This window comes from Zonotrichia albicollis, chromosome 6 (assembly GCF_047830755.1).
Source record: "Zonotrichia albicollis isolate bZonAlb1 chromosome 6, bZonAlb1.hap1, whole genome shotgun sequence".
NCBI lineage: Eukaryota > Metazoa > Chordata > Aves > Passeriformes > Passerellidae > Zonotrichia > Zonotrichia albicollis.
The window spans coordinates 4,140,213-4,156,640 of NC_133824.1; the positions used below are offsets into that span (position 1 = coordinate 4,140,213).

The 16,428-nt window shown below is 43.8% G+C and overlaps 1 protein-coding gene and 1 long non-coding RNA gene across 2 annotated transcripts in view; one reads left to right on the forward strand and one right to left on the reverse strand.

The window, feature by feature from the left end:
* Window positions 1–15,532, forward strand: part of LOC141729322 (uncharacterized) — a 76,727-nt gene extending 61,195 nt beyond the window's left edge. Inside the window, exons 3-4 of the long non-coding RNA XR_012580675.1 lie at window positions 10,813–10,894; window positions 11,732–15,532. This is a non-coding gene — a long non-coding RNA (uncharacterized LOC141729322). The remainder of the gene's footprint in view (window positions 1–10,812; window positions 10,895–11,731) is intronic.
* Window positions 1–16,428, reverse strand: part of RCOR1 (REST corepressor 1) — an 83,168-nt gene that overhangs the window by 14,184 nt on the left and 52,556 nt on the right. Inside the window, exons 4-7 of the mRNA XM_005483241.4 lie at window positions 10,681–10,733; window positions 6,624–6,785; window positions 3,960–4,078; window positions 499–577 (exon numbers count right to left, since the gene is read on the reverse strand). Of these exons, the coding sequence (XP_005483298.1) occupies window positions 499–577; window positions 3,960–4,078; window positions 6,624–6,785; window positions 10,681–10,733 (413 nt within the window). The remainder of the gene's footprint in view (window positions 1–498; window positions 578–3,959; window positions 4,079–6,623; window positions 6,786–10,680; window positions 10,734–16,428) is intronic.

Here is a 16,428-nt window from a genome sequence, read left to right on the forward strand (position 1 = left end):
TCCTTTACTTTTCACCAATACAGCTGCAATCCTGGTGCTGCTGAAGTGACAAGGATTGCCGGGGATTTCAATACATCAGGAATGTACCTTAGAGTCTAACATGTATATAAACATTCTTCTGTTGGTCTACCTAGAACAAAAGGATGGATCCCCCCTCCACCAAGCCATCTCCATAGGGGGATGTGCTCCTACTCCATCTCCATGCAGTTAGGTTGATTTAAACCACTGAGGGTGGTTTAAGCTAACACAGAGAGAAGATAAAAGGGACTGGAAACAATCACATAGTACATTAACATGGGATGGTGAAGTGTTAAATTTTCCCAGCTTTATCCATAACAACTTCTTTATCTATACTTGTCTTGATCTAAGAATAATTCTGAAGACAATTCTTTTCTTGTATGACAACTAGACAAAGTACTGAAGAAAATTAGATACTGTCACGAAGTAGCTAGTAAATAAACACTTTCATTTGTACAGGAGTAAGAAACAGAATTCTACCTCCTTTTTGCTCTCCTTGTTTTGTTCAACTTCAATGTCAATAGGGTTATTTCCATTTGCTTCTTCCATTTCATCCTCACTGGAAGACAAAAGCAAACAGTACTGTATTAGTTTGTGAGCCTCTCTTTTTCTATAAACAGCATTCTAAAACAAAAGCATGAATTGCACAGCAAGCCCAAAAGCCTTCCCTAGTTTTTATTCCTAGGATGTGGGTTTTTTGGGGGGTTGGTGTTGATTTTATTTGGTATCCATTTAAGTCAATAAATTCTTAATTCTGGGGATAGTGCATACAGGGACACTTCTCAGCAGTGTACTTAGGCAAAATAAATCTACACAAATGAAGGCAAGAGACATGAAATTAATTCCACAAGTTATCTTTGAAAGAACATGGGACACCAAGCATTTTTACTTTAGGCAAACTGAGACAGAAAGACTTAAAAATGCAGCAAGTAGCTAAAACACAGATTCCATACAATTCCTTAATATTTAGCAAAACAGAGATGCACAAGATGAACTCCCTAAAGAACAAGCATAAAAAATGCTTGGTTTTTCTTTTTTTTTTTTTTCAGTGACAACCTCACATTTTATTCTCCCCGGAAAAGAAAAAGATGTTATCAGTTACAGAGTAATAATAGGCATGAAATTGAGGCCATATTGAAAGCAACCTTGGCACACCTGTCCAGTCTGGTTTAGGTGGAATTTTAATCAGACATCAAATCAAATGTGTTTTCATGATTTAGAATTTTTCTACTGTACACAACCAAAGTAAATTGCATTGCCCATTTGAAATGATGCCCAGAAACAGAAGAAATAAGCTGATGTAATTGAAGCATCTTTATTAATCAAAAAAATAAACCTATTTTGTCACATCAAACTTCACAGTCTGTGCTGAGGAGCATCAGCTGGTGCAGATCTGTCCCAGCTCCAGGGCAGGGCAGGGCTGTGCTCACAGGGAGCAGGAGGCAGCAGGCACAGCACGTGCTGCTGAGCTTGGCTGTGGCATCAGCTCTCACCTGGACACGTCCCTGCTGCAGCCACATCCCGAGGAGGAATGGGCTGCCATCCTTCTCCACAAGAGCAGGCACTTGTACAAACCACTTCTGCTCTCCCAAGCCACCTGGCTCAGCAGCTGATTCACAATTTAGTTTGGGTAATGATGATTCCAGGGAATCCACTCCCAAGCAGCCCCTCCCAGAGCTGCACACACAAAGTCCATGACATTTGTATGGGAACAGGTGCTGAATACCTGGTCCCAAACGCACTGAGAGCTGTGTTAGTGGCAATCTGAGGGGTTGGGGAATTTCCCTGCCTAGCCACAAAAGGGATATAGAGGTATTTGAGTGAGGTACCTCGGACTGCCTCTTCTCTTAACCCCATCCTAAAAGAACTTCCTTGTGTTCTCAGCTAGGTTCAGATTTCAGCCTTTTCACAAGTCTTTGCTGTGCTGATAGTTTGTTCTTGTATTCTAGCAAGTCCCCTAGACATGAGCTGAATTGAAGCCCACCTCCTCATTTCTGCAGACACAGAATTTGCCACAACCAAAGAACACTTTTGAAGTTCTGCCAACACCAAATGGCACAGTACAACCTGAAAATCCAGGCACCCTAAACTCACCCAGAGTGGATCCCACACCCTGCATGGCTGCACTGACAAATCCTTTGAGGGTGCAGGGGTTTGACTATTTTACATAATGGAAGGGAAGAACAGAAATCAAACATCAAGCTAAGCTTGGTGCTTAGCTTCCTGCAGATGTAAACCAAGTTAAGCATTCCCAATCCAGCTGCCTTCCTCAAAGGTTACAAAATTACAGCACATGGCAGCCCATACAGTTCTTTCCCATTCACCAGATGGCCTGAGGTGCTCCTTTTCCTAGCAAACAGCCATAGGTACTGAGAGGTATATTTCTAAATTCCAATAATTTCATTTGTGAGCACAGAACAAAAAGAGAGATGAGTATCAAAAGACCTTAAACTGCATGGTCCAAGACAAACACATACTCCATATAAAAAATCCCCCCCCAATCAATAACTTAGTGAGAAAGCTGAAAAACTAAACAAACAAAAAACCTCAACAACCAGGATGGGGAGCAGAAAAATAGACAGTCTTTGCAGAGAAGAGAAAATAATGGAAAGAGATTCAGGTCAAAGAAAGCCAACCAAATACTGGACAAGTTGGCTGTCAGTATTCTCCTGGCCCTGCCTGCTAAGCAAGTAGTGTTGACCTAAAGGAGAGAGAGGAGAGGCTGAGTGAGTCATTGGTGCAGCACAGCTCAACCCTAGAAACACATTTCTTCCCCCTTCCCAAACAAGAGTTGCTCACATGCAGTGGAGCCAGCAAACAGCCAAGTGGGAAATGCAACAACCCCTCTCAGGGGAAAGGTGTTTGCAGAATTTTGCCCAATTATGTCAAAAGTCTTCCAAAGGCAGGCACACTTCAAGTCTGGTTTGCAAATACATTCATTGCATTTTAGAGCAGGTTGAGAAGGTACCTGCATCAAGAAGTTGGAGTTGCTGCTGTTCAGAATGGTTGTTTTTGTCAGTCACCTGAAACCTCTGCATTTCTGAGGCTCTTTCAGCTCCAGAACTAGGTGAAGTCACCAAGTGACAGCAACTGTACAGATACTTAGACTGCTGACCTTCCTTCAAGGGCTTGCCTGGGTATCCAGAAGGGTGAGCTTGCAGAAAAGGCATGACTCAAGCTCATTTGCTAAATCTCAGTGTATAATGACCTCCCGAACACCACCAGCCTCACCCAAATGCCAAAGCACCCAGCACCACTCCCTGGAACAGCTCAGCCAGAGAGCTCATCCTAAGCTCCCCTGTGCTACCCTCTTCTCAGTCACTCAAAATCAGAGCCTTAAATTCATCTTTCTCAGGAAACAGAGCTTGGCCTGGCAGTCTTTTCTTGGTCACAGTTTTCTAAGATGCAGGAGAGGAAGGGTCTGTGTGTGTACAGGCACAGGCTCAGAGGACTCCTGCACTGGAGCCTGTTTCCTGTAGCAGGTGCATGTTCTCACTCTGCTGAGCATCACGTGGAGGAAATAAAGGCAGATTTCAGCTCTTTCATTAATTCCTTTTACTGTCCTGCTTATCAGCTTATCAGCTTTTCTGGTTCTGCTGACAACAGTGCCAATCAGATTGTAAACAGATTTAATTTCAATTTCCCAACCCTCAAGCAGTATCACAGAAAAAGTTCTACAATGGTGGGACTGTAACCAGTGCACTAGAGGGCAATCAGGAATTGCAGTGTCAGAAAGGGAACACAGCTAACTGCCAAGTGCCTTTTGGCTTTAAGCACAGCAAAACATAGCAGGGAAGAGGGGTGGGGAAAGGTGTGGTACCAGGAAACATTTTGGGGAAAATCCTGTATCTGGTTTCTTACAAGCTAACAGGAATTTCTGGGACAGACTAGAGAAATCAGTGTGTGCAATACATACATGACCTTTCTGCTTGCAAACCTACCTTTCCTCACGTTCCCTTTTCTGCTTACGAGCATGACGGTCCATCACACTGGTTTTAGTCCTTGTCTTCTTCCAGGAGTAGTAAAATTTCACCAGGCTGGCTATTGATTTGTCAGGAAGCTGTAAATTAAACATGTATCCTTTTACGTGTTTGTATGTAAAGTATCCCCAGAAGTTCACATACAATTGTTTTTCCAAGGAACATCTGACCTCTTGACATTGGATTCTCTCAAAGGTTCAAGCAAGGCAGTTCTGCAACCTTTCCAAAAATGATCTATGGGGAGCATTTCAGGTTAGTGCCTACTATTCAGGACATCAAGGTCTCCAAAGAGCATCTCAGCAAGCTCCCCTCACCAGCCAATCAGCTGGTTCCCTCCAGAATAGGGGAACACAGCAAGAGCAAATCTGAAATGAGGCCTCAAAAGTGAGGTAACAATTTTAAAGCCAGAACAGATCTAAAACAGTTTTAAAGCCAACACAGACACATGTGAACAATCACAGAAACTGCTGAATTGCAAACATCCCAAGCATATCTTTGAATACGTTTATTCATACCACTCACATGACAAAGTCTATTCAAAGGTCTCAACAAAGGATATTTTCAAAAGGTGAAATGCTACTGTATGGTGAACTGAGGGTACAGGAAAATGGAAAATTTTTTTTGTCCTCTTACACAAATGCCATTACCTTGTAACAAGGAATGAAAAGTCTGCCTCCAAAGAGCACAGAACTACATTAAGACTAATTCTCTACTTTTGAGGCACTCTACAGGGATGCTCTTACACAGGACTTTTAAAAGGTGAAAGTCCAGTCTTTTCTGATGAATAAAACATGTTTTACTTAAGTGTCTGATTCAGTTTGAAAGGCAGAGCAGGTGAGGAGGAAAACAAAACTCTGAGCAAGAGCCAGATCTCTTTCACTCAAACACTGCAGTTTAAGTCTTCACCTGAGACAAGCCTGGTTCTCAAACTGGAGACTGACTTTAGGTTCTAATAACAGATCACACCAGCACTCCCACTCTGGCTCACAGCTGCACACAGGCAGAAATCCACCTGGCAAAGCACAGGTGCTAAGTCAATATTGTGCTGCCAACAGCCATGCAACAGGCTGGTGTTCTGAAATTAAAGAGAGTTCCACAGAACCAAATCAGGGACAAGGCTGTTCATGACAAATATCCACTTGGCTACAAACCTGTACTAAGAGTGCCAAAATATCAAAACCAGCTCTGGTAAATAATGTAAGTTGCCTTTCATTCTCTGGCTTTGGAGATTTCTCCCCTCAGTTCCAATCTGCAGGGGTGCTGATGGGGCAGCATCTATAGACTAACAACTAACATGCTCCTGAGCCATTGATTCCTGTCCCCTGCTAGACACAAAGCTTCATGCCATTTAATTTCTTTCATGCAGAATGGCCTTCCTGGGAGTAACAGTAAAAAAAATCATTACCTAGGGAACAGTGCAGGAGCTTGGCATCCCTGCATTGGAATGCACTTCACTCAGGGACAGAGCCACGCTTCTGCACATAAACCAAATTGAGAATTTCTTGCTTTGGCAGTTAACCAACCAACAGGATGGGCTTTATGTTCCCTTTTCCTCAGGACATTCCCCTGCCGTATTTTCCCTCCTACAGAAGAACTCAGGAATAAAGCAGCTCCACTCTTCAACAGTTCCACCACCTGACCCAAGGGAATGGGAGACCCTAGGACTCCAAGAACATTTGGAAATGAATGTCAGTGAAGGACAAGGAACATGAAGGAAGACATGACGAAAACAAGCCTCTTTCTGCCATCCTTTTGAAAAGGGACCTTCATCCTTGGAAGGCAAGTCACCTTTTGCTTTTCAGCAGGATCAGCAATACAGACCTGTGTCACATGTACTTTAAAGAGGCTCAACAGCCTAGGCTCACTTCAAAGGGTCACAGACAGTGGAACTGGGTCCTGCTGGAACACTCAAGAGGCTACTTTACTGAAGGAGAGCAAAGAACAAAGTCTAGTTCCCACCCAGGTGATGAACCAATTGAAGACACTCTCAAGATACAATTAATAAAAATTTTTATAACCCATCCTCTCCCTCTTTCAAAAGAAAACTGCCCATTCCCTAGTCCTTCCCTTTCAGGCAGAAATCTATCCCTGAAGTTTTCAATCATACATTTAAAACAATATCATTACCAACCTAAAGCAAAGGACTGAAGCTTGCAAGGATGTATAAACCTCCATCACAGCATCTGCTGACAGTCCCAAATCACATTAAGCACAGACTTCATCATTCAATAAAATTAATTCCTTAAAATCAGGCTATAAGAAAGGAAATCAACTTTGCACAGAGATGATCTTTACTGCAGATGTGTGGGCATGTCTACAGACCATGCCTAAACTCCAGCTGAGACAAACACTACCATAGCACACAAGGGGGCTGAAAACTGTAATTTCCAACCAAAAAAAAAAAAAAAAATCAGTCATAGTTTATCCTGAACCAGTAAAGCACTTCAGGAAAACACTTCTACAGAGACTCTGGGAATAATAATGTTTCTTTCTATTCATGGTAGCATTCTCCCTCTCATCCCCTTTGGCCTGCTCTCTCTCAAGAGCATCAGACACACATTCAGCACAAACAACACTGAATGTTGTTTGTCTGTTCTGCTTTCCTACTCCTGCAACACCACTTACCATCTGCTGGATCCTGTGAAAGGTCTTCCCATGGAAACTGAAGGCCTGTTCAAACAAGACCTTGTCTTCCACTGTCCATTCATCTGGGAATGGAGTAAAGTTTGGCAGATCTGCCAAAGACTTCTCAATGTTGTGCTTGTGCCAAAACAGCATCCCGAGAGCCTAGAAATAACACAGACACCAAGGTGACAACTGTAATCAAAAGAAACATTACTGGAAAATGGAAAGGGAGAGCTATGACATTTTTCTCAGGCAACACATTAGACATAATTTCTGAGTGCAAGAAACCTGGAGTCCTAGGCTGTGAAGACCAGATCAAAGTTTATCAAAACCACACAGGTCATCATGTAATAAAAGATTAGCAACAGGAAGGTGGGAGAAAAAACTTAAGCAATTAATTCAACTTTACTGATCATGGTATGCACAGATAAGAGCAAAGGCTTGGGAAGTCTACCTAAAAAAGACTGGAGGCAGCTTCTTTCCAGTGCTGGACTCCATTTCCTGACAATTAGAAGGATGGTTTCTTTGACAGGGGTTTTTTATAATTGTTTATGGGGTTCTTTCTGAGGAGGAACAGGAAAAGAGAAGAGAATGAAACAAGAAATGGAAGAAGGAAAGGCAGAGAACATGCATCACCTTGACTTGCTGCTAAGAAGTCCCTAGCCCAAAGGAGGAATAAATCTCACACATTCTGGGGGCTGCTCTTTTGTTCCCTTGAGAGAACAAGGGAACAAAATGAGAGACCTCATTTTGCTGTTGCAGTCTCTGCTTCTCATTCCAGAGTGCCTGTGCTGTGCTTCACCACCTGCAAACCCTTCCCCTTCTGCTGTCTCTGACACACTCGTGCACAGCCCCCCTCTCCTAGGGCTCCACAGCCCCTGAGTGTTATGACACAACACTACCTCTGGCATGCCAGCAAACACTGCAAGTCATTTTGGGAAGGCCTGACTCTGCAGAGCTAAAAACCAGCCTTTCACAATTGCTGTGAAGTGAAAACAACCCCTAACATGCTGAGTAAAACGTAAGAGTAACCCTCTCATCATATGCAAACTCAGCTCAGGTTTCACAGCCATAGTTACCCTTAGCTAGTAGTTTCACCCTGGCTGCCCAGCATTACAAAATCCCTCCAAAATCGGGGTTTCCCCATTACTTTGCTATGCAAAAAAGTAGTTCCTTTATGGGATCTCACACCCCTGAGATTCTGCAGAGAACATGCATACAAATGTTAGTGTTATCCAAGATCTTGCCCAGATCCTACTGGACTATCAGTGCTGCCCGGACACCTTCTCCTCCCTTCTGCCACCATGCAGAACAAGTAGTTATTGAAGGACTGAGTTTCCTCTCCCCTGACAACTTCATTCAGCTTCAAATATGAGATCTACCCGACACCCCTATGAGGAAACAAGGGATAAACAAGGAGTTAGACATTTCAGGAGGGCAGGGCAGCATTATATAGCACTGAGGTGTTAGTGAGGACTAAGGGAAGAGCTGCTTATATAAAGCAAGAGGTAAACAAGAAGATTTTCCTTATAGGCTTGTTTAAGAGGAGATGAGTATGCATCTCCCACCTGTGCTGCCCTGGAAGAACTCTGCACTCTTAGACAGGGCCTTCCCAAGCTCCTTTGTCCCAGGGTGTCTGACAAAGGCTGGCAGGGAAGGCCAGGTCACAGTCAGACTTACTGTGGTGCTTCTAGAAGTCTGACACTACTACAGCACAGCACAACAACCCACAGCTGTAGTTCCTGCCCTGCCAGAGCTCACTGACCTGTGGGGAGCCTGCCCAGGCTGCAGGGACTCCCAGCAGCACAGCCCTGAGCCTCCAGCCATGATCCAACAGCAGCAGAGCCAAGAGCAGGGCACTGAGCCATGGGCAAGGGGAGTGAAAGGACAGGGATGGGAGCTGGGCTGGCACGGATTGGGCAGCTGGACAGGAACCTGCTGGGCAGAGCAGCACCAGCCAGCACACACCCCAGCACCCTGCCAGCAGCTCCCACCCCCTGCAGCACACTGGCACATCTCAGCCTTTAAAGAGATGTTTTGGGCAGTGGGCACAAGTGGAAAAAAGGCAATCTCTGTAGATGACTGTCAGCCAAGCCCCCTGGACAGAGGAGCAAAGTGACTGGCTGTCAGGGAATGCACGTGTGGGACAGGGCTGCCTTGGCCAGCAGAGCCCAGAGACATTGGCCAATTGCTAAAGTGAGCTTTTACTGGCTTCCAGGGAGTCTCTATCGGCTTGTCCAGTTACTAAGCCAACAGCAACGCTGATGATACCTGCTGAAGACAGGGTTTCCCTTGGTGACACAAATAATCATCCTGATTTGAAAGCCTTGACACTTGTCCCTGTAATACAAAATGAATGTGTGCTTTCCAGAGCAACACAAGCTAGATCCTCTCCAGTTATTTCCTGAAAATGCCTAGCACAGCTCTCTAGGAAATCCCAAAGGACATGGCAAACATGTTTAACTCCAGAGTATTATGTAAGAGTGCTACAGAAGGAAGGAGAAAATTTTTAGGAGCAGGGACACTTTTACAAGCTGCTCAGTCACTTTACGCTCTGATGTGGCAAGTCATGCAACTTCTGTACACAGAGGGGGAGAGAAAAATGGAGAAAAAGACTCAAAGGAATGAGTGGGAGGTCTGTATTTTCAACATTAAAATTAATGCAAATCTCTGTTAGCTAAATTTAAGTTTTTCAAACCACAAGAATTCAGTGGTTTTTTTTTTTAAATCACAAGCTTCATTTTCATCAGTCTTCTGTATCAGTCTTTCCTTTCCAAACAACACTTCTCCACTAAAATAATGAAACCCATTTTTACTATCCCAAGACCATCTCTCTTGGCAAATGTTATCCACAATAACCAATACTAGGATATACCAATATCAGCTGAAGGGAGTTACCATCTTTATTTTCATTTTAAGTTCACAGCCTTTTGATGTCTTCATGTTCATTTCATTGCTGTTTTCTGCTCTTAGAAACTACAATTACCAAGCCTGATGATTCCTGGTTTTGCCAGAAATTTTTCTGGCTATCTCAACTTCAGTGTTCTTGTTCAGCAAGAAGTATTCCTGAGCATGAATATCAGCCACTGAAAGTCTGACTCAAGGATGACAGCAGAATCATTTACATAGAAGCCTTTTCCCATCCCAAATATTTGTTTCTGTGTTCACAGCCTCTCCCTGAACAATTTCACAAACTTTCAGGTTTTTGTACTTGTAGAGACAGTATGTGATTTGCCAATACACTGAGTTGTGAGATTCCCTGCCTTCCCTTTCCGAGCAAGCATGAGTGCATGAGGAAACTCCACAGAATTCGGACAAGTTTCCCAGGCACAAATCTACTTGCTGGGAGCAAGTTTTGAAATCATTGTCAGTTAACACAGGAAAGATAGTGCACAATCCTAGACCACAGGGAACAAAGGAGAGGTCTGTTCCTCACACCAGGGTTTCCAGCCCTAGGTTACAGGTCATGGCTAAGGTCAGGGAGCTCTGGCAAAGTCATCCCCTGTTTACTGCACTGACAGGCAAGGTGCTCATCTGTGAAATGCAAAATGATTTGCAGCACAGTTTTAAGGTAAATAACTGTGGGTATCAGTTTGCCTCAGAAAAGCACATGATGGTTCAATAGCTCATTAATAACTGGCAAGACATCCATGAAGCAGAGACAGAGCAGTCAGCTGGAAACTGCAGTGCAATCAGGCAGCTGTCCAAAGATAAGCCAATCTTTTTAACATTGTTTAGGGGGTCTGAAAGTGCTCAAGAAGCAGTCACTAGAGGAAGCATAATACTCATGGCTAGACTCCATTAGAAATTATAATGGTTTTGTTTTTCTCCTTCTTTTTGACTCTTGATGTAAAACTAGGGGTAAACTCTGTATCCACAGAGTACGGGGACAGTCAATTCTGGGACAAGTAGTAGAGGAGAAAACATAGAAGGTACAGAAAGAAAGGAGTTGTTCTAGGCAGTGACCTGAAGTCATGTTTGTTAGGCAGTGATTTGAAGTCATGTTTGAATACTTGCTGAAAAATATTTTAAAATAAAGTACTCAAAGAGTTGTTACCTGCTCCATATTGTATCCATGCTTCTCTTTAGCGATGGCAATATATTCATCCACTGAAAAACAAAGAGAAGGTGTAAGTGCATTTCATATATTGATCTCATCTCCCCTTTTCTTTCCCAATCTAAAACCCAGATCTGCAGCTCTGACTTCAACCCTCCACAGAGAACTCTCATGAACAACTCCTGTTTCCAACAATTCAGGAACAGAAGGAAAGGTAAGAAAAACAAGCCACCAGACAAACTATTTTCCTAAAGCCTAAATGGTCCATGATATTCAATCCAGTTCCAGTACTTCTGAAACACAGCCTCTGGTATTTCAGAACTTCTTCATCAAAACTATAGACATGACTGTGTCAGCTGCTTCTTGGGGTGAGTGTTCATTTTGTGGTGCGTTTTTTATTGGTTGGTTGGTGGTGATTTTTTTAATAGACCCAAATTAGTTGTTTTCTTAAGGAAAAACATCCCCAGACACAATCCATACCTTCCAATACTGCCTGAATCCTAGTGTTGCACAACCACTGCAGATATCTTGGTAAATTTTTCATTTCTTAACTCTCAGCAATTTTTATCTTGGACCAAACCCCCCACTCTTGTATCATTATGCCCCATGAGCTTTAAATCTTTACAATGTGAATGTGCACTGGGAAGTTATATTGTGTTTAGATGGGACTAAACCAATGGCTTCACTCAGAGTGACTGAGCCCACATTATGTCCAACAGCACCTATTTGAGAGGAATGGATCAAAATTAGTAGCAGTGGTGGTGTTGTGAAGTCTGTGCCCTTGTGTCTGATCATTATTAATCACATTGTAATGATAGTAACACCCTTGAAAATAAAAACTTAATCTATAAGGTGAGACTCCTGCTTCACCTAGAGTGGAAGATGCCAGAAGCATCCTGGTTGCCTGTACAGTCCCCAACAACATGCTAGTTGTACCCTCACCTAAAACTGATACACACAGCCAAAGTTTTCATCCTTATACAAAAATCAGACTTCACAATGAGTCATATAGCAATGAACTCAAAAATCATTCCCCCTTCTTTTTCTACAGATACCCAGGGAAGGATGAAAGCAAGTTACAGTGCTGAGCCCCAGACTCACAGAGAGCATACACAGCAAGGAAATGGTTCTGTGCACTCTGCAGCTAAGGAAGCCACATTTTCCACAGTCTGGACCTCAAATGTGCTTCTTGCCTATTTTCTATCTTTATGAATACTTTTATAGAATAGCACAGTATTCTTTAAAGCTTTTCCATCGAGCTGGGACAGTCCTCAGTTATTCCTTCAGCTTATTAAGTAAGCTATAAGCTCAAAAGGTACTGGGAAAACAGAAAGGATTAATCAGAAAACACACAGCAGGAGAGCAGCAGCCTCTTATTTTCAACTTGTCATTAATAATAAGAATTTAGATCTAGGTACTTAAAAGTAGACATCCCATGTTTAGACTAGCCAATATGACATGGGATAGAAATCACAGACCTTCACAGGAAAAGTACAAAAACTTTGCGTTACTTTTTACAAAAATATGTTGGAAAAGAGGGACTTGTTAAGTGCCCTACAAAAGTACATAAGAATATTAATACAGCCACATGTTGTGCCAGGAGAAGAGCATGCTATAAACACAGGCACAGCTCCACATTAGCAACAACATTCCATGAGGTTCTTGTCCTTCCAGGCTCCCACCTGCACACCATGGCAACTCCCTAAAGGAGTTGCTGACAAACCTGTACATTGCTCCATGTTTTCGATCCGCTCAGTAAATGTTTTATTAGCCTGTTGGAAAAAGGTCTAGCCACAACCATTCATTTGCATTACTACAACACAAACACATCTGTTTCTCTAAGCCAACAAATTATTTCTAAGAACCACATTGAACTGGGACGAAAATCATCCATTCTTGCAAACAACCTTTTCTTGCACAAGGGAAACATAATAAAATAGTTGCAAAGGCAGTGGAGGTGCTTGGGACAATGACCAACTTCCTAGGCTGAATTTGCTGCATTGCCTAATAGAACATCCTGAGGGCTACCAATGCCCAGTACAAACCCTGAAAACCAGCTTCACCACAGGAAAAAAAAAAAAAAACAACTTGCAAAAACCACATCACAAGCAGAGAACATGATCCAGAAGAGACATACAGGGTAAACAGGGACAGAGAAGGGAATTGCCTCATATACACACCATCCCTTCCCTCCACATGCCCAGTGGAGCAGGGAACCACAGTAGGATGGGGGGCAGAACAGCAACTTCAGGTGCCTCCAGAGTTACAAAACCACATCAAGAGCAAAGGCTGCCAGGAAACCGTACATGCAGCATTTCCCTGTAGTTCAGCTAACTGCTCTCTGCTTCCTTAAAAAGTAAGTATTGCACATGCAGTGTTATATATTTTGTTTAAGGAGGACATGAAGGAAGGAGGAGGGAAAGGAGCTGAATTCTCTCAAGTCCAAGGCTGAATTAAGCTCCTGAATGCTAAGTACTACTGCATTAACTACCCTGCTTTCACTGTGCAAAGATCTACAGCTCCTCATTTTGACTTCAGCATCTGATCCTTTAATACATACAGAGAAGAGATGAGGTCGTTCTCCTTTCCAGCATATTATCCTTCTTATGCCTGATGTTAAGTAACGAAAACACACTTGCTCCCCAAAAAATCATTACAGCCTTTTCTCTCCTAACTAAGCAACAATATTAGCAAGGTCCCCACATATCAATATAATTTCCCTTCCAACAAGGCAATACACCACTGAGCCAAACAGTAGATTATGAGTGACTAGCCAACATGAAAGTAAGCTTTCAGGGAAAGATGCTTTTACTGTCACGGTAGGTTCTGTAACACCTCAGTGTTATATCTCATTGTTACAGTGCAGAAAGAGAAAAGAAAAAAAAGGCAATAAGGCAGTAAACTGACCGTGAGCACACAGCAGTAGTACTCCTAAACACTAAAAGAGCATCTGTGGGCGAAGGACAGACAAGGAGTACACCACCACGCTGTCATCTTGGCTTGTTTCCTGCCTGCTTACTGCCCCTCCTGCTCGTCATTTCTTGGCTAATTGTGAGCTCACTCGCTCTGATGCTGGCACCAGAGGAGTGACAGTCCCTTGAGCAATCCTTCCGATCGCTCTTTCTTTACCTTCCCCCTCCATATGAAGTAGGCAAGGAAGGGCACGGCACCAGCTGAGTCACAGGATCCCTTTAGTCTCCCATACCAGTAAAGCCTGGAATTGCCACAAGCTCAATGCTTCACATGCCACACCAGATAAAGAAGTGTCCTGTTCCATCCCTGCCTTCCCTCTGCACCTCCAGCAAGCACAGGGCAGCAGGCACGTGGAATTGTGCTCGCTGTGTTTCAGTGGCATTCATTCAGTCACGCTCGGTGTGTAACCCAGCAATCTGCTCAGACATCACAGGAGCCTGGGGCAGAGCCCTGCTTACACCACAGACACAGCTTGCCAGCACAGCTCTGAGCTGCTTTCCAGAAGAGAACAAGCAAGAGCAGCAGAGCAATCCCAGCCCATTTCCCCCAGCATAAAAAACACCACCAAGCACTCTTCCTAGCAGCATAACTTTTTCCTGAACAGGGCAGGTAAGAGCATCCTCACCTCCCATCCAACTCATTTCCTTACACCAGAAAGATATTTCAACACAGACCAGGCCAAAAATACAATGAAACTTGAATAGAGACAGTTGTGTGACAGGAGATGCATTGCTCCTCTGAAGGCTCTTGTTGCTACTAGAAACCAGATGGGAGGAGGGACAGAGAAGAGAACCATAAAATGTATTTCTTCACCTACTTGGCTACATTTCTTCTCTTACGTGCATTTTAGCTGTGTTGGGGTGAGCAGGATCCCTCTGTCCACTCCACACCCAAAATGGAGTGAGCATTGGACCAAAGAGCCCCTTCCTACGGCCAGTCATGCTCAGGAAAGCAGGAGTAGCACAAAAGGCAGGGATGCAAAGGGAACAGAGCCTCACATACACACTGTCACCAGCAAAGAGGGGCACAGAGTGCTCAGATGCTACAAGACATCTCCCAGATAAGAGATAACTGAAGGACCCTGGGTGTAGCACTAAGACAGCCAAAGATGTAAGGGAAATGGAAGGGAGTGGCAAAGGAAGCACAGAAAGATGTTTCCTGCCCTCTAGAGAGGGGAGTTTGACCAAAATGGTGCCCTTAACTCCCTGAATTGTTTTCTTGTTCCCAGCCAGCTTTCTCATTAAGATTTGCCTTTTGCTAGCTCACCTCCCTGCAAAAATTCCTCACCAGAGGCAAAAGAAAGAGGAACCTCTTGGCTGACACAGGGAAGGAGGAAAAAGAGCAAACAACTGCATTGCTGATTTTCAGTCCTACATCCCTGAACAGTGAATTGAGACGTAAAACATGAGCCTTTATTTCAGGAGGGCGGGAGAACTGTGAAAAGAGAAATGCCTGAAAAGAATGACTCCCCTTATCACCATTTGATCACATTTCAATCTCTGAGTGGGTCCTTGTGGAGAATTTCTCCCCCCACCCAAATTCCTTGTCAACGACCCGACAAGAATCACATTGTGTTCAGCAGAGGCAATGACTCCAAGGCAGGTTTGCAGCATGAGTGAGTGTGCTAAAGCCTATAGGAAGCAACAGGAATGCAGAGGTAGAGCTGTTGCTGCAACCTCAGTTCACCCCTATTACTAGGGTACTGCAGGAGCTCTGCACACTTTGCATATTACGTGATGCAATACCCTGGCAGAAGAGGGTGAAATGAGGACAAAAGCAGCATCCTTTGCAGCCTCAGTAATGTGCTTCATAGGGTTTGATCAATGCTGGAACCTGCAAGGAATTCTGGATGTTGCCATACATCTTTCCCTCCCCTCCATCTCCCCTGAGAATAGGAAAAAAAAAAATGAAAGAAAAAAAAAAAGAGATAGTCAAGACACAAAATAAATCTATACTATATAAAGAAAATAAAGACACGTAGACACGTGAAACTTTTCGAAATTCCAAAACACAATTATGACGGTACGCAAACAACGGAGCAGTTTTCCCTCGCCGATGAAAGCGAGCAGCTGCATTGCTGCGCCGCTGCCCCGGCAATGGCACCCGTGGAACGCTCCTGCCACCTCGTGGTCCCAGCTCGGCACAGAACGCTGCCAAAAGCACAGCAGCCCTGAAGTTAGCTGCAACTGGAAACGGGGGAGGCAGGCGAAAATCCCCAACAAAATCACTTAAATGAAACTAAACTCCACCTGATCTCACAGGTCGTTCTAACCTTAATTATTCTGAGCTTCTATTCAAAAGGTTCTTATGCCTTGGAAAAGCTGTTTTCTCTTCTTGGTAAGATGTGATGTAACAGGCAGGAGAAGAGAGGGAGACAGAGCACAGAGGTGTTTTGTGTCCTGTGCTGACCCACCTGGGCAGGCACACAGCCTCCTTTAACACCTTTTCTAGGAACAGAGAGTGCTAGTTACACAGACACAAAGGCTACTTAAAAACCTCTTCACACAACTAAAGGCACAAGAGGATTTGGGCTTCAACTCCACTGCATCTGCAGCAGATGAGGATAAAGTCTGGATGCAACTGCAAGGCAAAGAAAAAGTTACCCCTTACCTGGAGAAGCTTACTTGGATAGGACCAAGAGAAAATCTGCTGCAGCAGGACATGGTAACTTGAGTCATGGGACTCCACAGAATCTATCAACCTCCCACCCACCCACCCCCTGTTGCTCAGATTTTACTTCTGTACCAAGGGTCACAGGGTACCAGTGCATTAGAA